The sequence below is a fragment of the Drosophila yakuba genome, chromosome X, assembly GCF_016746365.2.
Source record: "Drosophila yakuba strain Tai18E2 chromosome X, Prin_Dyak_Tai18E2_2.1, whole genome shotgun sequence".
Taxonomy (NCBI): Eukaryota; Metazoa; Arthropoda; class Insecta; order Diptera; family Drosophilidae; genus Drosophila; species Drosophila yakuba.
In genome coordinates this window covers 2176004-2196970 of record NC_052526.2, presented here as the reverse complement: position 1 = coordinate 2196970, position 20967 = coordinate 2176004, and the positions used below count along the sequence as shown (strand labels likewise).

General features: G+C 41.6%; 5 protein-coding genes across 17 annotated transcripts in view; all 5 read left to right on the top strand.

Annotated features, from left to right (window-relative positions):
• The first annotated feature begins 3896 nt into the window (after positions 1-3896).
• Positions 3897-6319, top strand: LOC6524001 (vanin-like protein 1). Its single transcript, XM_002099837.3, has 4 exons — positions 3897-4042; positions 4101-4743; positions 5154-5883; positions 5953-6319. The coding sequence occupies exons 1-4, from the start codon at positions 3923-3925 to the stop codon at positions 6176-6178; spliced, it is 1719 nt and encodes a 572-aa protein (XP_002099873.2). The 5' UTR covers positions 3897-3922; the 3' UTR covers positions 6179-6319.
• A 297-nt stretch (positions 6320-6616) lies between these two features.
• LOC26535517 lies at positions 6617-7307 on the top strand. The gene is made up of 2 exons (XM_015189934.2): positions 6617-6723; positions 6777-7307. The coding sequence occupies exons 1-2, from the start codon at positions 6664-6666 to the stop codon at positions 7212-7214; spliced, it is 498 nt and encodes a 165-aa protein (XP_015045420.1). The 5' UTR covers positions 6617-6663; the 3' UTR covers positions 7215-7307.
• A 660-nt stretch (positions 7308-7967) lies between these two features.
• On the top strand, positions 7968-9903 carry LOC6524000 (vanin-like protein 2). Its single transcript, XM_002099836.4, has 3 exons — positions 7968-8619; positions 8852-9548; positions 9604-9903. The coding sequence occupies exons 1-3, from the start codon at positions 7968-7970 to the stop codon at positions 9755-9757; spliced, it is 1503 nt and encodes a 500-aa protein (XP_002099872.2). The 3' UTR covers positions 9758-9903.
• A 158-nt stretch (positions 9904-10061) lies between these two features.
• On the top strand, positions 10062-12359 carry LOC6523999 (vanin-like protein 3). The gene is made up of 2 exons (XM_002099835.3): positions 10062-10782; positions 10837-12359. The coding sequence occupies exons 1-2, from the start codon at positions 10077-10079 to the stop codon at positions 11706-11708; spliced, it is 1578 nt and encodes a 525-aa protein (XP_002099871.1). The 5' UTR covers positions 10062-10076; the 3' UTR covers positions 11709-12359.
• A 1575-nt stretch (positions 12360-13934) lies between these two features.
• LOC6523998 (voltage-dependent T-type calcium channel subunit alpha-1G) overlaps positions 13935-20967 on the top strand; it is an 81724-nt gene continuing 74691 nt past the window's right edge. For 11 of the 13 annotated variants that reach the window (XM_043206891.1, XM_043206893.1, XM_043206890.1 and 8 more), the window contains exons 1-2: positions 13982-14123; positions 14866-15043. The gene's annotated coding sequence lies outside the window, so the exon portion shown is untranslated. Of the gene's footprint in view, positions 14161-14865; positions 15044-20967 lie in introns of all 13 variants that reach the window. The other 2 variants (XM_039371872.2, XM_039371870.2) reach the window with 2 other exon arrangements.

Here is a 20967-nt window from a genome sequence, read left to right as displayed (position 1 = left end):
AAAAGAGTTCTAATTTTTGAACACAGTTCGATAGGAAATTTAATTACGAGCTAAGCGAGGTATGACATTCCATATTTGGACCTTTTTGACGAGTATTTTTCGCATAACCTCATTTTGGCAACTTAGCCACGTTTGACATGCCACAGCTTTACTATTGTAGTGGCCACTGCAAGTTTGTTTCAATTTGTAGATGCACTTGGAGTACGTTTAATCGCAATCTTACTTCGATTCGAGTACAATTCCACGTTGTCCTTGGCAAATTTTGTGCTGCCACAGCAAGCGGCTAATCGCACACATGTAAGCAAATTTCTCAAGCTTTTCCACCCATACAGTTCACTTCATACAGTTCATTTTCCGAGTGCGTATGCGTAATAATTCGTCACAGGTTTTTGTAGCTTGTTGTGCGTGTGTGTGTGTGTGTGTGGCTTAGTGTGTTGTCGGTTGTTTGTTGTCGGATTTAAGCGTTTGTGATTAATCAGACAGCCAGTTTGCCAGCCACTGACCCACTTCACACCCATGGCCACTTTTCGGCGAGTGTCGCTGTTGGTGGCATAAATCTCAGACAACGCGTCGTATGAGCGATGTCAAATGCAGGCACACTGACTGCCTTACTGGGGCATCATTAATAATACTTTTTAGTTTGCAAATACGCATGTGTGTGTGCGTGTGTGTGTGTCTGTGGGTGCCTTTCTTCCTTTTTTTTTTGGCTAACAAATTGCCCGGTTCAGGGCACAACAAAATTGCAATTAATCAAGCAGACAAAAGTCTGCCGCAAGTCCCGAGGCCAACTTACCAACATATAACTTAACAACATATAACATCCCATCTAACATATGATTTTGTGGCCTAACTAATCAATGATTGAGCGAGCGCTTCATTCATTTCTGGTCATCGAAGTCCTGGTCTGATTATCCGCAAATGAAAAAAAGGCCCAGGACTCTGTCAAAATGGCTAGAAATAAGCCCAATATACGTAGAAAATACGACCCAAGAAATTAAATTATTTGTTAGTCAGGGAAAACGGAGATAAGAGGTCCAGGAAGCAGATCTACAAAAGAGCCTGACAGCAAGGAAGGCTCGCACTCAAACACTGCGAGAAAATAGTGGTTAAAATAAAGACAATACCGAAATACACACAAATAGCTATTGATTAGGCACCTTAAAAAAGTGCATTCCAAATAGAAGACAGCATATTGTTGTATTTTCGCAAGCTAACAACTAACGCAGCAGTAATTTCGCTCAGTGCAGATCCCATATTAATGTGTGTGTGGTTGTGTGTGATGACTTCGTTCGTCTGGCTGGGCAACAAGTGAAAATCCATTTGTTAGAGGAAATCGTGCAAAAAGCTTAAATACGAAGCTTAAACATAAGTAGCAACGAATGCCGCACACACACAAATGCACAAACACACAAGCACACACACCCCCTGAAATACATACATGCGCACATAAGTATATGTATATGCATATGTGAAGCAGGCCAAAAACTAAATGAAGCTGCCGCCGTTTTTCCATCTTTAAAGGGATACCCTAACTGCCAAGCGGCACGTGGAATATTTTGAATCATTTGCGCCTCAAAAATATATTAAAAAATGTTGAGTGTGATGGCAGATATTTTATCAGTCAAATCGCTATCAAAGTTTATGGTATATAAATGATATGAACGGATATAAAACCATAAATCAAATATCTTGAGAGCCAGTATTTAACAATCTGAGCCCTTGTTGCTGTGGCTACTCTTGTGTGATTGGTCGTATGATGTGTTATAAATTTTATTAAACTTTACAACACAACTGATTGCGTATAAAAATAATAATAATAAATCGATGGAACGTCTGTTATTCACTGCACTGAAAGAGCATCCAGTCATCCTTGTTGTGAGCATTCGAATTCTCTTTCAACCTTTTTGTGCTCTCTCTCCCCTTTCTTCCCATTCTCCCACGTCGGCTTTTGTTGCTGTTTTTGTTGGGACTTCGTCTTAGCTTTTAACGTGTTTTACCGTTCGTTTCTTTTTGCGCATAAAATGAGCAGGTAACAGTCTTCTGTGTGTGTGTGCGTGAGTGTGTGTGAGTGTGTGTGTGCGTGCACGGTTGAACTCCCTTGGGTAAATTTTCGTATTTAAAATATATGACCAAGACATTTTCAAACATTATTTTTTAATTTTATTCTTTTTTCTTCTCTCTCTTTCTCTCTCTCTCTCCCTCTTTTCCTGCTCCTCAGTTGGCCAAAGTTTTTGCGCACTTTTGCCTTTGCTTTTGCCGCAAATCAATTTGCCAGGACGAGGGGGGCATACATACATAAGTGGAGCGATGTGGGCTGCAAAAAGAAAGGAAGCGGAAAGGATTGCCGAGTAGACTTTGTTAGGGGAGTTCCCCCAAATTTTTTTTTTATGCTGCATCCATGCCGTGAAGGCGAACGCCTTATTCCGGGGTCTTGGGCTTTCACTCTGCAGTGGAGCGTATGGAAATGCATTAAGTTCGGAGATGACTGGATGACTGCACGTTTTGGGATTTGGATTGGGATTTTGCGAGTGGGGATTATCTTGGCACGCAAAGAGATCTACTACTATAAATGCTGCTGCATATTTATGGCAACTGAATACACCCGATAATGCTCGAAGTGGGGCAATGATGTCGACTCGGAACGGAACGGCAAGTCAAATGCTTTGTGGGGCAGAGATTGTGGCCTAAATTAGCCACCAGCAGCATTTTTCCATTGCTGACGGATAACTTTGCATAGCACTTGACAATGGCATATTGACAGAATTAATGTGCTTTTTCGAATGAAATTTATGGTAATTAACTTAGCCATTGTTTATCAAACTGGCATTTAATTCAGTTAGTATGTAGGCAACAAATTAATGCCTAAATCATTTAGCAAAACATTTCCTTATCTTGTCGACAAGTGTTATTCGCCACAATAGCTACAGGTAATTGCAGATAGCATCGAAATGTGTAGATAACATTTCGGACAGCTATATAAATGTTCTGATAACACGACATCAAATCGAAATTGTCAATGCAAGTGTCCGATAAAAGTGGATCAATTTGGATATGTACATAGTTGAGATACAGAGCACTCACCTCCAAACATTTATGACCCAGACGTTTTCATAATAAATGCGATAATTTCGTCATAAGAAAAGAAACCTGCCTATGGCCTATAAAAATAAAATCAAAGGCATTCTAGATACTCTAATTTCTAACATGGACCGCGCACCGCTGATTTATTTTGCCAATTGCGGTAATGGATGGTAAACATTTAAGAGGCGCAAATAAAAATCAATGTCGTACTAAAAATCGAGAGAAATCAATTGATAAAGAAGTCTGTGCTAGAGTATAGTATAGTATGGTATGGTAGAGAGAACATCGGACTTGGATAGTCTGGGTCTGGGGTGTGGCGATAAGACTGCCGGCAAAATAGTTGGCCCAAGCCCAGTCCCAGTCCAATGTACATCGCGGCGAACCCACTAGTCATGCTCACGGTTGGCGGACATGACTCCCGGAATAGAACAAAGCCAGAATAACCCATAAAAAGACCTTTAGAAATTAGCGATTTAGCCAATCTGGTGCTGGCAATCTGGCATTCTAGCCTTTTACTGGCTTTTTAGTACGAAACTATCATATTTGGATTATTTCTTAGCTATGTGCAGTTGGTGCACTTTTCTAAAATGTTATTTTAAAAAGAAGAAAATTCAATAGTTAGTCATTTAATAATTATATTCCTATCATATACTCGAATATCTGACATGGTTTCTTTTGATTTAGGCTCATCTTTTCAGTCATGCTCACCCATATTGCATCTAAAATATGGGCAGCACTATAAAGAGCGAACCATTCGATGTTCGGCGACCAGAGCCCAAGATAAGATTAAGTAGTTCCCGGTAAATGCCTGCCACTCCGATGGGCGACTATAAAAGCCTCCATGCCTGAGGCTGTGCCAGTCATTAGCGATACTCAGGCTCCATACGAAATGTCAAATACTTGGTGGTGGCTTTCTATAGTGCTACTAATCCTGGCGCTAATGCCGGGCATGAGTCAGCAGGTGGGGTTTTTAATTGGCAATTAGATGGATTGGTCTTGATGCTTATCGCAATTTTCAGGCGGCCCTGACCGAATCGGATTACTATACGGCCGGAGTGGTGGAGTTCCAACAGTCGATCCTCAGCTTGTCCTCCTGGTCGGACTCCCTTGCGGGCTATGTGGAGATCATAAACTCTGAGAATGCCAGTGCCACCGACATCATTGTGTTCCCCGAGAGTACCCTGAACTCCGCGGGCTCCACCACCTTTGTGCCCAATCCCGAGGATCAGATAAACCCCTGTTTGATCGACCCCAATGCCACCTTATACGAGGAGTTCCTGGTGACCCTCTCATGTGCCGCTCGCAATGCCAGCAAATACGTTGTGATCAATCTCACCGAGAAGCAGAAGTGCGAGGATGTTCCCGAGGATACGAGACCCTGTGCCTCCAACGGACTGAATGTCTTCAACACCAATGTGGTCTTCGATCGCCAGGGAGTGGTGGTGTCCAGGTATCGCAAGGTTCATTTGTACGGTGAAGCCAAGAACAGCACCTTCCTGCCGGAGTTGAGCACCTTTGAGACGGACTTTGGGGTCACCTTCGGGCACTTCATCTGCTTCGACATCCTGTTCTACACACCCGCCCATCAGCTCATCGTGGAGCAGGGTATTACGGACTTTGTGTATCCGGCCATGTGGTTCTCCCAACTGCCCTTCCTCACGGGTAAGACATAGACATGGAAACGGGTGATAAGGAAAGGTGGGGGCTAGTTCATTGACATGTGTCTCTTATCGCCGCCAATGGATTGCTAATTGATGGCTCTCGCCAGCTCTCGAGATGGAGTGCCTGGACGCGATTATGTGTTGGTATCAGGCTGTAAAAACTAAAAAGTCGCTAATGGCAGGTGATTAGGCAGCACAGCAATGGCTTGTAATTATAAACTAGCTCTTATCGCCGTAGCTACATACAAGTCAAAAAGTAGGCAAATAATCCGCGTCTAATTTGCATTGTTGCGGCTTTATCTTTTTACTCTTACCACGCGAATGTTTCAGAACACTAAAATGAATCGAGAAAACGGGCAAAATTCTTAAGGATAACCATGTCTAATATTTGTTAAATGTTTTCCTCAACAGCTGTTCAGACGCAGCAAGGTTGGGCCTATGCCAACGATGTGAATCTCCTGGCGTCTGGAGCCAGTCGTCCCTCCATTGGAAATAGTGGATCAGGCATTTATCACGGACGCTCGGGCCCTCTGATCAGTGTTATGCGCCAGGACTCCGGCCAGCGGGCCATCTATGTGGCCCAGGTGCCCAAGTACACTCGCACCAGATCCCAGCCGCAACGTGTGAGGAGGAGCGCGGCGGAGATCCAAAGCCGCCAGGTTGCCTCAAGCTCGAGTTTCTATATGAAGCGGGATTACTTGGAGAACTACGAGTCGGAGGTGCTGCAGTTGGACGCGGGCACTAGTGGAGCTATCAATAGAACCATCTGCCAGGGCAGCTTTTGCTGTAACTTTGACCTGGCGTGGCGGTCCTTGGGAACCTCGGCGGAGAATGGCAGCTACTATAGCTATCGATTGGGTGCCTACGATGGCTGGCGCAACGAGAACAACGTGGATGCCAATTACATACGTAATTGTGCGCTGTTCACCTGTTCCGGCGACTCCATCGATGATTGTGGCAAACTGCTGCCCACCGAGGGTGAGCTTCAGCAGTCCCGAGTGACCTTCACGCGCCTGGAGATCGCCGTCATCTATCCAGAGTCGCGGGAGTTCCTCCTGTTTCCCGACACTCTGCTGGACAGTCTGCTGCCCCTGGAACCCAGCCAGTTTGAATGGTCCCAGCGGAAGCCCACGGAAGATAGGTGAGTTAGCAGAAGGAACGTGTTATTTCTAAGTTTTATATTAAATTCTGGGTTCTCCATGATTCTTAGCTATGTGCAAGAAGTGCGCTTTGGCCTGAAGGAATCGCAGGAGGTGAGCAACTTGCTGACCTTTGCCATCTACGGAAATTACTACGACAACGAGTGCACCTTTGGTGTTGGCACCGCGGAGGAGCAGCTGACCTGCGGCTACAGAAGTGGATCTGCCAGACTTAGAATCCTTGGGGGTTGGCTCGCGCTGCCGCTGATTATCCTGGCAGTTGCCAGGATAGGTTAAAGTGTAAGGCAAATTAGAAATCCAAAACAACACGGATTTCTCAGGCATTTTATACAAATATCTGAGGATCAATTTTTTTTTGTACATCTAATGCTCGATATGAACAGTATTTATATTATAACAATTTAATAAAAAATGCTCTCGACTTGTTGGTAATTATTTATTTCTGCTTTTTAGGTATGCAACAAATTGTTTAGCAACTTAGTGAAGACGTGTGTTTTCTTGTTTTAGATTATTCACCATTTTTGAAATTCTAGGCTTTGTTTAGTGGGAATTTTCACTTGAGCAGATAATGAATTAGATAGCAATGTGGGGAAAGTTGGTAAAGTTAATGAAATAATAATATTCCGATATACGGAATTTGGCTGCTTACTCTTATCTAAATTAAAAAAAATTCCATGTTCGTGTATAAAAAGCCGTAGTTGCTGCTCCAAAATCTTCAGTTATTCTTAAAGAAACACTTAAAATACATCAAACTTTAGAAAATGACTTGGATATGGACACTTTTTCTGCTGGGATTCGTTATTGCACAAGGAACAGCTCAAGTACATTTGTTATTAGCTTAAAGGGTTCAAACATATTTAAATATTTTCAACAGGGAATTGCCGAACAAGGAATTGCTGAAATCGATGGAGAAGTGACGAAGAAACTAAAAAGTTTCTTGGAGAACTTCAGTGGAAACTGGAAGGATAACACCGAGTTTCTCAACTGGATTTCAAAAATACGCACGGCATTGAATAATAATAACACCCGGCTAGTGGATAAGTTCGAGTTACGATTTGGCTTCGAGAGTTACAATTCCGATCGTTTGGTTTTGGAGCAAAAGATCTCGGATCGCATAGAGGAGCTGGACAGCATTATTCCCCATCAAAAGCATTCGAAATGCTTGAATTTCTATGTGGGACAAAGAACCGCTCTGAAAACGGCTCTCAAGCAATCCAATTTCATAAAAGTCGAAAGGTTTGCCGAAAACGCATCATCTTGTCCGTACTATCATTTCGATGATAATATATTCCTAAGTATTTTAAAGGCATAAATAAGTCTTTATAAAATATCACATATTGGTGAATATTCGTGTATTATAATTTCATATATTCACATATTATTAAATGAATCTTGAGCAAATAAAGTTGGTTCTTAATTCATTTGGGGCAAACTGGGCATTGATGATCGAACTAATTTATACGATTACTTTTAATATTATTTAATAGTATTAAACTATTAATTTATGTAAGAAAATATTTTGCACTTTAGCCATCAAAAAGTCACGTGTCATCGGTGATAAGTAGGTAACCTAGTTGATAACACCAGTCTATTAAATTGATATATACATGTGGGCTTAGTTTTAAGTGCAACTGTCTAAGTTGCTACTTCATATAATATGATTATTAAAACATGAGTTCCATTTGGAGTTTTTTTATTGGCATATCTGCAAGCTATTTCTAAATTAGGAATTTCATGCTTACATATTTTTGGAGCTTAGTTAGTTCATAAATCATATATTAGCATTTATTGTTGTCTTTTTAGTTTGAATATGGGACCATTTATTCATCGAAGTCCAGACAGCATTTGTTTTTGACATGTTTTTGGGCAGATAAGATTAACAATTTTCTGTTGAAAATTACTATAAAAGCCGCAAATTTTGGAAGTTGGTAAGACATTTGCCAATTCGTACTGGCCAATAAGAATGGCGAAGAATTATTGGGGGTTTTTCCTCTTCGGTTTAACCCTAGGTTTAATGCTGAACTTGAGTCAGCAGGTGGGTGTGTTGAACTGAATCTACATAAAAATGCACTCACGTTTGGAGTTTCAGGTTTCACTTTTCAAGAGAGATTTCTATACAGCTGGTGTGGTGGAGTTTAAGCCGTCCAATGTGCTGTCCAACAATCTAGCCGGCTATTTGGAGATAATCAGCTCGCAGAATGCCACTTCTACGGACATTATTGTGTTCCCAGAGAGCACTCTTAACGACATGGGTCCCACGACCTTTGTGCCCAGTCCCGAGGATCAGATAAGCCCCTGTTTGAGTGATCCAAATGCAACGTACTTCAAGGATTTTCTGGTGACCCTCTCATGTGCGGCTCGCAATGCCAGCAAATACGTTGTGATCAATCTCACCGAGAAGCAGAAGTGCGAGGATGTTCCCGAGGATACGAGACCCTGTGCCTCCAACGGACTGAATGTCTTCAACACCAATGTGGTCTTCGATCGCCAGGGAGTGGTGGTGTCCAGGTATCGCAAGGTTCATTTGTACGGTGAAGCCAAGAACAGCACCTTCCTGCCGGAGCTGAGCACCTTTGAGACGGACTTTGGGGTCACCTTCGGGCACTTCATCTGCTTCGACATCCTGTTCTACACACCTGCTCATCAGCTGGTGGATCAGGGAGTCACGGACTTTGTGTATCCGGCCATGTGGTTCTCCCAACTGCCCTTCCTCACAGGTGAGTCCGAGAAAGGGGTGAAAAAGTGGGTCAGTTCACTGACTTGGGCCCATTAACTGGGTCGAGTGATTGCTAATTGATGGCTCTCACGAAACCCTTGAGATAGAGTGTCCTCCATGCGGAATGTTCAAGAGGGTAATGCTTGCAATCTGCTCTTGGAATATTTAAACCTGTGGCCAATTCAATGGTGATAATTTCTACTTAATGGCTAATGGTATTTTCCCTTCAAAAGCTGTTCAGATCCAGATGGGTTGGTCCTATGGCAACGATGTGAATTTGCTGGCTGCTGGAGCAAGTGATCCCACTGTGGGAAATAGTGGATCGGGAATTTATCACGGACGCAGTGGCTCACTGAGAAGCGTAATGCGGCAGGAGTCTGGTGAGAGGAGTATATACGTGGCCCGGGTACCAAAATACAGGCGCAGAAGGCGGATGAAGCGGGATCTCAACCGTCAAGTGGCCACCAGTTCAAGTTTTAGCATTAAACGGGATTATCTGGAGAACTTTAACAGCGAGAATGTGAAAATCGACGCTGGAGAAACGGGTAATCTTAGCCAGATTCTGTGTCACGGTGGCTTCTGTTGTCACTTCGATCTGGCCTGGAGATCCTTGAGGAATCCGTCGAGTAACACCAGTAACTACAGCTATCGAGTGGGCATCTACGAGGGTTGGCGTAATGACAAGAGGTTGGATGTCAACTATATTCGCAACTGTGGTTTGTTCTCCTGCTCTGGGAAGTCGATAGATGATTGTGGTCAGCTGCTGCCTGACCTACAGAGGCCGCTGGTGACCTTCACCCATCTGGAGATTGGGGTCACGTATCCGCAGTCAAGGAAATTCCTTCTGTTTCCCGATACTCTGCTCGATAATCTTCTGCCTTTGGAGCCCAGCCAATTTGAGTGGTCACAAAAACAGATCTCTGAAGAGAGGTGAGCTGGAATCCACTAAATATATATAAATTAATTAATTATATATACTTTATAGCCACCAAGTGCGATTTGCCTTGAGCAAATCCCTGGAGGTCAAACACCTCTTGACCTTTGGCATTTATGGTAATTACTACAAGAATGAGTGCACAGCTGGCGTGGGAACAGCAGAAGAGCAGTTGGAATGCGGCTATAAAAATCCGAAAACATAAAAGATACGTTCTAAATTGTAGAATTGATAAAAACTATTGTTTGAAGGTATCTTTTATGCTTGCAATATTTTCAAAAAGAGCCCAAAATTCGACTTTAGTTGGCAAAAATCTTGGCACGCACAAATCTGCTGACTTGACCATACTGATTACCGATCTAAGCGATTAGATAGTAAATCATGCGAGACCTGATATGCCGTGGGAAAAATAAATAAATATATATATATGTATATGTATATACATATGTGTATACAGAGCTAGTATGAAAGGTGGAGAACCGGATTGCGATTAGTCGGTTTGCGATCGTTGAACTAAAAACACCATGGCTGCATTCCATCGTCGATTTCTCTGGCTCCTCGGTGTTACTTTGCTTTTGGCTGATGTCAATTCCACTGAGAATGCATTCTATATAGCTGGTGTAGTGGAGTATCGACCGACGATTATGGGTGGCACTTCGGAACAGCTGTTGGAGGCGAATCTGGCTGGTTATCTGGAAATCATGGCTTCTGGGAATGGCACTACGGACATCATAGTCTTTCCGGAGGCCACACTAAATAGTGTGATTACCCTGACTGTAGTGCCAAAATCTACGGAGCAAAGTTTGTGTGATGAGCAGGTGGGTGATGATCCGGAGATAGCAACATTCCTGAGATCTTTGGCCTGTGCGGCCAGGGAATATAGCACCTATCTGGTGGTCAATGTTAAGGAGCAGGTTGCAGAGCATTGCACTGCGGATGAGACATGTTCCAGTAGCGGCTATTCGATTCATAACACCAATGTTGTGTTCGACAGACGAGGAGCGGTGATATCGCGCTATAGGAAGTGGAATCTTTACTTGGAACCATCCACCAATCGAACGGAATCCCCTGAAATAGCCACCTTTACAACGGATTTCAATGTGACTTTCGGTCATTTCATCTGCTTCGACATGCTCTTCTATACGCCGGCCCAGGACTTGGTGGAGCAACTGGGCATCCGCCATGTGATTGTCACCAAAATGTTCAACTCGGAGCTGCCCTTCCTCACAGGTGATAAATAATAATAGATTATTGAATTGAATTATATTAATCACTTCTTGGCAGCCTCCCAATTCCAGCAGGGATGGGCGTGGGCCAATCGGGTGAACCTCCTGGCCTCCGGAGCAAGCCTTCCGCAGGGTGGAATAAGTGGCAGTGGAATTTACGCAAGTCAACAGGGCGCTCTGGCGCGACTTATGATCGCGGATGAACTGGAGGGCCAGAGGAAGTTGCTTCTGGCTAGAGTTCCCCTCGATCCCGACGAGCCGATAGCCACGGATGAGATTTTGGAGTCGGAAAGGACGACTCCGGTGAAACTGAAACTCCTGCAGCAACCTGAACTTAAGAACTTTGCCACCTGGGAGTTGCCCAAGGTTCAGGGAAGTTCGGTGGACAAGAGGATATGCCAGGAGGACTTGTGCTGCGAGTTCCGGGCCACTTGGACCTTGGTGGGCACCCAACAGGAATATAACTACAGATTGGGTGTTTGGGTTGGCCAGAGGCGGTACGAGGAGGAGCAGTACAGTGCCATCCGGCTGTGTGGTCTGTTCGCCTGCACAGGTTCCACTGTGGAGAGTTGCGGCCTCATAAGCGAGGAACAGGAACACCTGCAGGAGCACCAAGTGGTGTTCACCAAGCTCCAGATCCTTGGGGAGTTTGTCCAGAGACCACGACGTCTTTTAATGCCCAGCACCTTGAGCTCCTCCAGTCTGTATGCCCTGCAACCATCCCAATTAACGTGGTCAATGAAGGAATCGGTTAATGTAACGCGGATTAAGATGGAGCTGCTAGAACCTCATGGCCAGCTAATGACCTTTGCCATATATGGCAACTATTTCGATGAGTATGCGAATGGTGGAGCTGAAAGATTGGGGACGGGAACCCAGCTGTTTCTTCTAATTACGCCGCTAATTATGAAGCATCTATTTTGGGAGTAGGTCGATGCACACTACATTTGTGCAGGTTATCTTAGTTAATTTCTAGGTTTTTGTTAACTATTTTTATCTTAGTTTAAGATTTTAAACCATTTTTTTTTGTTTAGAAATATTTCTAATGGTGGAAAATCCCCAAATAAAGTAATTCAGAAATGCGTAATTGTCGTTGAGCGCATCAAAGCTATCTAAATTAAACAAGTCTATTAATTGCCAGTCGTTTTTCGAAAATTCGCTTTTATGTTTATTCATAAATGACAGAGAGATGCATCAAAATGTTGATTTATTTGCGTGGCTGTCAAAACGATTAGGTTCGTTTTGTCGCCTGGCAACTCATTAAAATCAATGCGTGCATGCATAAGTGTAGGTGAGTGTGTCCGTGTGTGACTACATATGTGTGTGTGTGGTGCATTTGCTGCGAGCTGCACTTTATATTTGCCATTGTTTGTGTAGTTGCCCTTAAGCTGGCACATTGTAATTAAGTGTCGCTCAAACAGAAGCACACTGCCACAAAAAAAGATGTATTTTACGGCATAAAAGTGTTAAATATGTGGAATTAGTTACTTAAGGCGCCATTTAGCCAAATGCATATTCAGACAAAAATGTGTTTTTAATATTAGTAGATATAATTTCGAACGTCTATTGTTTATTAAATATAGAGTTTTTATAAAATAAATTGACGTGTATTGTCGCCTTATTATCTTCAACCGCATCACGTTGTCTATGTGGCTGCCTACTTTATGGAAATGGAGGCATCGGCAATGAAATGGTGTCAAGTTCATGTCATTAAGGTGTGATTAACAAAAATTAGTAGCTGCTTAACGGGACCAAGAGCAATCTACCCCGAAAATCGCCCCTCAACTAACCGAAAAACAAAAAAAAAAGAGCGAAAATAAGAAGAAAAACAGACGTCTCAGCGAGAGCAACAGTGTGTTGGCTGGAAAGAGCAACAGCTAGCGGAAAGGCGACCTCCACCCACCCACTAGGAAGCCAACTAAACTGAATTCAGCAGGTGAAGCAGGCGAAGCAACACATGAAGCTGGCTTCGCTGTCCGCGTCGCTGCCAGCGCAGCTGACGGCGTCGACGTCGAGGAACGAGCTGTGTCGAAAGTTTTCATTAATTTCAACTGTTGCTTTCCACTTGTTAGCACACGAGGCCGACTGGAAGGCGAAGGGAAGTCCGACTGGAAGGACAGTCTCAGCAGCGTCACGCTCTCGCTTGAAAGTCTCCACTGAGAACACCTGAGCACAGTGTGCAATCCAACCATACTACATGAAATTACCAACAAAAGAGCATACTATAACTGTAAAAGTATAGTGTTGATTTTCTCTAATTTTTGTCAAAAATTTATATAACTTGTATGTGTGTTCATGAGAGCAGAGGGTATAAACTATTGGAATAGAATTAAAAGAAGCATATTTTGTTATAGGTCTACCTTTTTCATTCCACAGTGCGGAGTGCGTGAGCGAGGATGTGTAGAGTTTTCGGATGGCGGCGTGTAGACTGCGTTATATTTGCCTTGAATTATTCAGGCAGATATGTTTTATGGATCAGGGCAAAGGCGCTGCGCTTTTGGACGTCCGCGTTGGAGAAAATGCAATTAACGGGAAAGACTAACGGGGATCCAATTCCGAAAGACGCAGTTAGTCAGCAAGCGATCGTGAAGGTGTTTAGTCAGAGCGAAGTTTTGTTTGCAATCAGCCAACGTTTTATTCAATGGAATTTAATTCTTTTGTTCTATTTTATTTAGTATTTTAAATAAATCTATTCAAATAATTTTTTTGCCTGTTCTGCCTTTAAGTCGCCGACGCGTGCTCATTTATAAGTCAAATATTTAGTTTAAATATTTCATATTTATATTTATGATGATGTGACTATTAATATTTTAAGCAACAATTTTGGTAAAGTAAAAGCTTAGCTTACAAACTCCAGCTAAATTACTAATACAATTAAATGATTGGGCACATTTGAACAAGAACCTTTTTTATGATTATAACATATTGGTAATTGTATTTGTTAATTTCAATATTTTTAATCGTTGTGCTTGAAATTGTAGCCTTAGCGAAGCTAGATTGGTGAAATCTCCCCTGGGCTTCCGAGTCCAATCCGGTGTATCGGTCGTGTCCGTTCGTTTTCCGTCGTGTTCGTGCACGTCGCTGACAGCGACGCCGCTGCTGCTCTGCCGACTGCGCCGCCGACGCGTTGCGTGCTTTGGCAAACGTAAAGGCACATTCTGCGGAAGCTTTCGGCGCGTGCAACATCCAAACATCCAGTAGGCGTTCAGCCTCCGAGCGGATAACATTGCGTTGTTGTAGTTCTTGGAGTCCCAGCGATACGATACACACACCACCCACTAGAAACACACGCCCAGTAAATAAAACACCAGAGGAGCAGTTACACCAAAATCAACACTAAATACCGTTGGCATCCAGATTTACAAATAATTAAGCTTAACTAGTGCGTGACAAACAGGAAACCAAAAACAGATTTCGAATTTTTTTTTAAACTTTTTTTTGTGTTTCCAAAAGTTTCGAACTCTTGAAGAAAACAAAAAAGTGATTGACGATAAAACAAACGGGAGATCTTTCGAAAATCTTCTAGAATACTGTATGCGTATGGAATTTGTAATTGTGCGGCAATCGTTTATAACTTCTTGATCTTTTTTGAAAACGTCTTTTAGGAATTTTTGGTTTATTACCATAAAGTGATTTTTGAATTTGTTAATACCCGAAAATTAGCTTGTAAATAAATAACTTTTCGATGCGGTTCTTCAATATTCCCATTTGCATTTTTTTGATTGCTTCTCAATAAATAATAAACGAGCGTGAATGATTGCCTTGCATATTGCTCGGATGTAATTTAAATTCATATTTTCAAATTTTTTTTTAAGAGTTTTTGTGTTCGAAATGTGTTTTTTCATCGGTACCCCGAGGTATTTTGGCATCGAACGCCGACGGACGATTTACAGCAACAACAATCAACAATCGCGGACTTCCTGGGCGCGCAACTTTTGTTTTGAAATTCTATATAGTTCGATATATGTATATACATATGTATATATGCCGATCTCAATCGCATACGCACACACATGCTCCCTCACACCCCATTAAAAAAAAACCAATGTTTGTTGTTTTTTTTCGGTTATTGTTGTGACTTTGGCAGAGACACCAGATAAAAGACAACATCAAGCTGAATACGATTTGAAAATTCGACAAGAAAATTCAAAACCAAAATTGTAATTAAAACAAAGCGAAAAGTTTTCGGAAAGCGGAGCGGAAAAGGAGAAAATCCAAGGTAAACAACAACCACCAAGTAAAAAAGGCCTTCGCAGCGAAAAAAGGTGAGTAAAACTGCCAATGGGAACTTGATTTCAATGAATATCGTGCAGGTGGTGTTTTTTTTAAAGTTTACTTTTTCGGGAATGGACTTTAATTGTTTCGCAAATAATAACCAATAAGAAATTATTTAACATGTAGATAGGAACATTAAACTACATGCTTCTTGTATTATTAAAGAGTGAACAAATAGTTATGCAAAGTTATTAACGAAAAAATCATGATAGATAAGATATAAATCGAAACAGGAAGAGAATAAATCACAGAGAAGCGACTCCGAGCTGAAGTATTTTAAAGCACAGCCTTTTCCTTTTCCTTTTTATCGGCCCTTTAGTATTTTTCTTTGGCTTTTGTTTGTCCAATGCTTTCTTAATGGTTTTTCTTGGTCTTTGTGTGCCATCGAACACACTGTTTACAATTCGATTTTGCATTCTTCTGCCATTCCCATTTCTCACTCACTTCTTGCTGTTGCCCAATTTTTTTCGGAACTTGTCCTCACATTAATTGTTCATTGATATTTGTTCTCTCATTCTCCAACTGGTTCTTTTTTTACTCGGTCATTTCCTGTGATTTTGTAATTAAATGGAAACGGTGCTTTCTCGAGGCAAGACTTTTTCTCTTCGTGTATTTTAAATTTTCATTGACTGCGTGGCAAAATCAAAGTTGCCAACTGTGCGTATGATTAATATCCTAAGAAATGCGCCAGATTGTTGAGCGAATTATCAAAAGGAAATGTTTTTGGGGGGGAAAAATGCGATTGAAGGCGGAAGGAGGTGAGGTTGAGGTACTGGGTGTATGGGGTTATTGGAAATGTTTTTTCCTTAATTATTGGCCAAACGGCATTAAATTTTCAAGTATTTACTAAAGCTTAACAAAACACAAACAGAGGCGAACACATTTTCCCCGATTTTCCTCGACTTTTCACTAAATAAACGGGCCAACTGAATATGTGTGTGTGTGTGTATCTTTGGTTGTACATAAGATTATCGAGTACTGGAGGCATTTGGCAATTGGCAGCTGTTCGATCTGTATCTGTATCAATAAAATGCCCTCTCTCTTTCCCTCGATTTATTCTCTTAGATTTTCTCATTATTTACTTGTCCGGATTTTGCTAAATGAATTGATTATAAAGCCCATTGGGGGTTGGCACATGTCTACACACATATTTTTATGCACATATCTAAACAATTAGCAAAATGTTTTTGATTTTTTTCCTCATATGATGGGGGGTGTGGTGGTGTTGAGCTTTTCTGTGTGGTTTTTCTTGGATTTTTCCTGTTCTTTCAGTAAATTGAATTAACGCAAGTTGTAATTGTGAATGTAAATGTAATGCGCGAACATTAAGCGATATCTAAAAAGCAAAAGCATACAAACCTACAGCCAAACACACACGTATGCACATATGTGGTGGGTATATAGAAAATCCGGACGGACTGAAAATCCGGACGGACAGCCCGACGGACATGTAAACAGAGGCAAGCCAAAGGTAACAAATGGCTTTTCAAATAAATTAGCGGGCGGCAATTGTAAACAGAGACAGACAGAGAAAGAGCAGTTCATATAGAAAGAGCGAAAGAGAGAGAGAGAGAGTGGGAGAAGGAGGGAAAAAGGCTAGTGAAGACTAGAAAGAGAGGCAAATTCACTGGACACGGTCAAATGGAGATGGAATTTGCAACCAGCGGGTTGCCCGATTAATTATTGCATTTTGCATAGCAGGATGAATCGAAAATAGTTTTAATTGATATCAGGCAAATATTGAAAATCATTTTAAATTTGCTTTTTCTCTTCGCTATTCGGGTTAAGTAATTATTGTGGCATTCAATTAAAAGAGATGCAGATGAAATATTTACGTGTCAATTGTGCACAACTTCTTTTTAATTCAATAACGAAATTCCTATCATATGAGGTTAATATTGGTTCAACCTGAATTGCCAAACTAAAAAACTTCCTAATAAGGCTTAAATCGTAGTTTTAAACGAAACGGACATTGAAATGCCCATTTGGGAAAGCTTCTACAGATGGATTTCAAATTCAAAAGTTCAAATCCATGTCTCTTGATTTCGCTCTCCGTTTAAAGGTTGAACATTATCCCATTTAGGGAACGCTATTGCATTGGCGACCCTCGTAAAAAGGGATTGTGGATTTGGGTATGGAGATTGCCAATGGATGGGATGGCAGCAGATTTAACCGGTTGTGAGCGGTTTTAGAAATTTTCGTTTTTGGAAACTATCCGTACCGCACTCACCCGACTTTTTGCATTAAGCGTCCATCGACGGCGGGGCAGCGTTCATTAATTATACAATTACATCTAGCGGTGGCCATTTAGGGGGGTGGCATGGGGATACGAGGGGATTGGATGGGGTTGGAGGGCGAGTGGGAGGTGGTCGATCAGTGAGCGGTGGGTGGTGCATAGACAGACCATTCCGCGTTGCACATGGCTTACAGGGGGAGCACTCAGCTCATTCAACTGCCAAGCAATTCGCGGAAAACCCAACTGAGTGTGCGGGGTGTGTGTGTGTATAGGTAGTACGTAATACTACTACTACTGCTGCATTGGTGTATGTTTGTTGGAGTGCTCTTCTTCTTGCCACTCTTCTTTTGTGCTGTTTGCTGTTTGCTTTGCCCCCGCGTTTGATATGCAAAATTCAGAATGTTTACCTTGAAATATGCCATGTCACTTTGCAAGCGATGCGAGTTGAATACTCGATGGAGCACAGTTTGAAAGAGAAAGGGCATAACCGAGAGAGAGAAAGTGAGATAGACAGAGCGAGGGGGAAGGAGGGATATTGCAAAATACCCATGTGCATTGCGCATTGTACATTATGCTACCTGACAGGTGAACTGCAAGAAAATCCAAAAAACAACAATACGATAAAAAATCAACTTTCAAAGCGATCCAATACACTTTTTTGATAATATACAAAAGTCTTTGGTTTCAACGTTTACTGTATTTGTTTTGATTTTAAAGTCTTTTGAAACTGATGTTCTTTAGAGATTCTTCTTTAATATTATATTTAATATATGACTGTATTTCCTTACTGTGTGAAAATTGCAAGGGCAGAGAAACTTTCATGAGCTTCAGTCGAACGGTCAGCGGTTAATGAGAAAGAAAACGGCAGCTTGGGCAGCGGGGGGCGTGGCAGGACGGAAGAGGCAGCCACATAGCCTCATTTGATGAACTTCTCCGTCCGGAGTTCCCAGAGCTCACGAGCTCCGGAGTTTGAAGGTGAGAGGTTACGAGAGTTGCAAGAGCAATAAGGGAGCGGATGGCAGTTGCTCACTCATTACCAGATATGGCCAGAAGTTGGCCAGACTTGCCGTTTGTTCATACGTTTCCAGTGTTTTCTTTTTTATGGGCCACCTCTTACCTGTCATTTAGCCCAAGTTGTCCCAGAGATTAGCTTTTGTGCTACGCGACTGCTGCAGTCGAAATTCCTGGAACTTTATTTACGGAATATTCGTTTTACAGGCACTTTGGCCGACTCATTTCAAGTGGACATCGTTGACGTTCAAGTTTTAATAAAAAATCAGAAAAGGAGACGGTACAGAAAGCGTACATAGGTTTTAAATAACTAAACTGACTTACTTTAATGAGAAATATTTAATTATTTCCAGTAATAATCAACCAACTTAAGTATGTGCACTCCTTGTGTTATTTGGCCTGAAATGATATTAATTTCTCTGCTTAATATTTGGTTGTATACAACCTCGAATTCCGTATATTAACTAAGGCTTAACCGTATTTGAATAGCTACTTCTTGTTCAAAACGCAATGCTGAACTGGGCTTATACGCCCAAATCACCTGCAGCTGTTTGGGATTGCAACTCTAGATATTCGCAAGTGCAGCATTGGTATTCATCTCTGCCACATACCACGCCCCCAACGCCTATAACGCCCACGTACCGGCTCTTAACCTTCGACCTGGTTGCAATCGCAGGACTTCAGGCCAGACACATGTACATTCCTATGTACGAATGTAGGTAGGCATGATTGTGCGCCTCCACCTGTCATTTTGGTTCAACTCCATTTCCGCACAACAACAGCAACTTGTCTGGGGCAAATTCAATATAGCAGCTGCATTTCCGGCTTCAAGTTGCAACATGCAGCTGGACTTTTGTCATTGCATTTTCCATGATTCGTTCTCTCTCCCTCCTCGCCTTAAAATTACTACGTGCAATTACGTTTTCTGTTTATTTGCGGCTTCATCTCCGAGCGAACTTTTTTCCCACTTTCCTTACTTTCCTTGCGGGAAAATACGGCGGCAGTGAGTGGGCGGAAAATAGAGGTGGGAAATGGGAGGGGTGATGGGAAAAAGGGGAAGGACTAAAGGAGCTGCGGAGGCGCGCGTTTTGGTAACCGCGAATACATTTTAATTAGCAGCTAAAATATTCAAACTGAAAATTGCCCTTTGCCTGGAGGGCAACAAAGCGCCCAAATCTCCCATTCACCCAACCCCGCTCATTGTGAGCACCAAAAACAGCGCAGCCACCCAAACCCCACTCACCTGTGCCTGTGTTTGTTTTTGTGTGAGCACCCTGCCCCACAAAGTTTGCCAGCCTCAGCAGCAACAGCTTCCCTACACAGCGAAAAATGCAAGTGTTCTTGGCTAGCACTTAAATAATAAATAAAAGTATAAAATTATTGAAGTATAAAAAAAAATTATTTAACAAAATTTTCAAAGTTGGAAAAACCAAGAAACAAGTTATTAACATTTATAATTATATGTTTCTCATATAACAATAAGTTTTTTCCTGTTTGTCATCCTCCTAAAATGGCTATGAATTTTACAGTTTAGAGAAAGGCCGAGGTTTGGAGAACTTTCCTCTAAATACTTGTGAAAATATGTCAGCAAAAGTTGGTGGGACCAAGCTAAATTTAAATATATATGTATATGTATTCACTCGTGCATATATATGCAATAATAATTATCATAAACATAATTTTTAAAGACTGTCTGCAGCTTAAAGGTTTTTTATTCTTATTTTTCGGCCCCACGGCAGTCAGGGAAATGAATGAAATGAAATTTGAAAGTCGTTGACTGTGGCTCTTCATGAATTTTAATTCGAAAATCTTGACATTGCGAAACTTTGGTCCTTTGAAAGGAAAAAGAACAGCAGACAGATCAAAGAAGAAGCATTCGGAATTCGAGAAATCCATTGGCAAAATTGCGATGGAGTGGGGTGGTGGCTTTCAGTGTCAAATATGCTAATTAATTTTATCTGCAGTGCAATGAATAAGTGACAACAATTATGTACGTGTCGCCCATTCCAAGTGCACGAAAATGATATGGCAACAATGTCGGCGAAAATCGACATTGAGCCCATAAAATATGATTAATTATACAGATGTATGCAAGGAACACATATAAATGGCTGTAAGGCAGTTAAATGGAAAGTGGGTATTTTGTTATCTGATGTGGGCTAACATTTCTCGAAAACAAAAAAAAAAAGCGTAATATTCCTATATGGTAAACAAGATATTTTGGGTAACTGTACGTATACGTCATATACGATATATTAAGTATACGCACTGTTTTTCATTTTATAAAGGACTATGAGAATACCATTTATTTTTGTTTGAAAACTTATTAAAGCCTTGTTTAGTGGGTATTATGTTATTTGATGTGGGCTAACATTTCTCGAAAACAAGAAATGTTGGCTAACTGTACGTATACGTGATATTTGACTTTTGAGTCCATTCGAATATTAGGTATGCACACTGTTTTTAATTTTATAAAGCACTATAAGTAGACCATTTATTTTTTCTTGAAAGCTAGCTAAAGCCTTGGTTAAATGAAATTTTCAAAATTTGTTGTTCAAGCTTAGAGCTGGCAAAAAACGGATTGCTCTTCTTCTGTGCAAAACCATGGTGGAAAGCACGCAAACATACAGAGACATTAGCGCTGGTTAAAATTGCCAAACAGCAAAC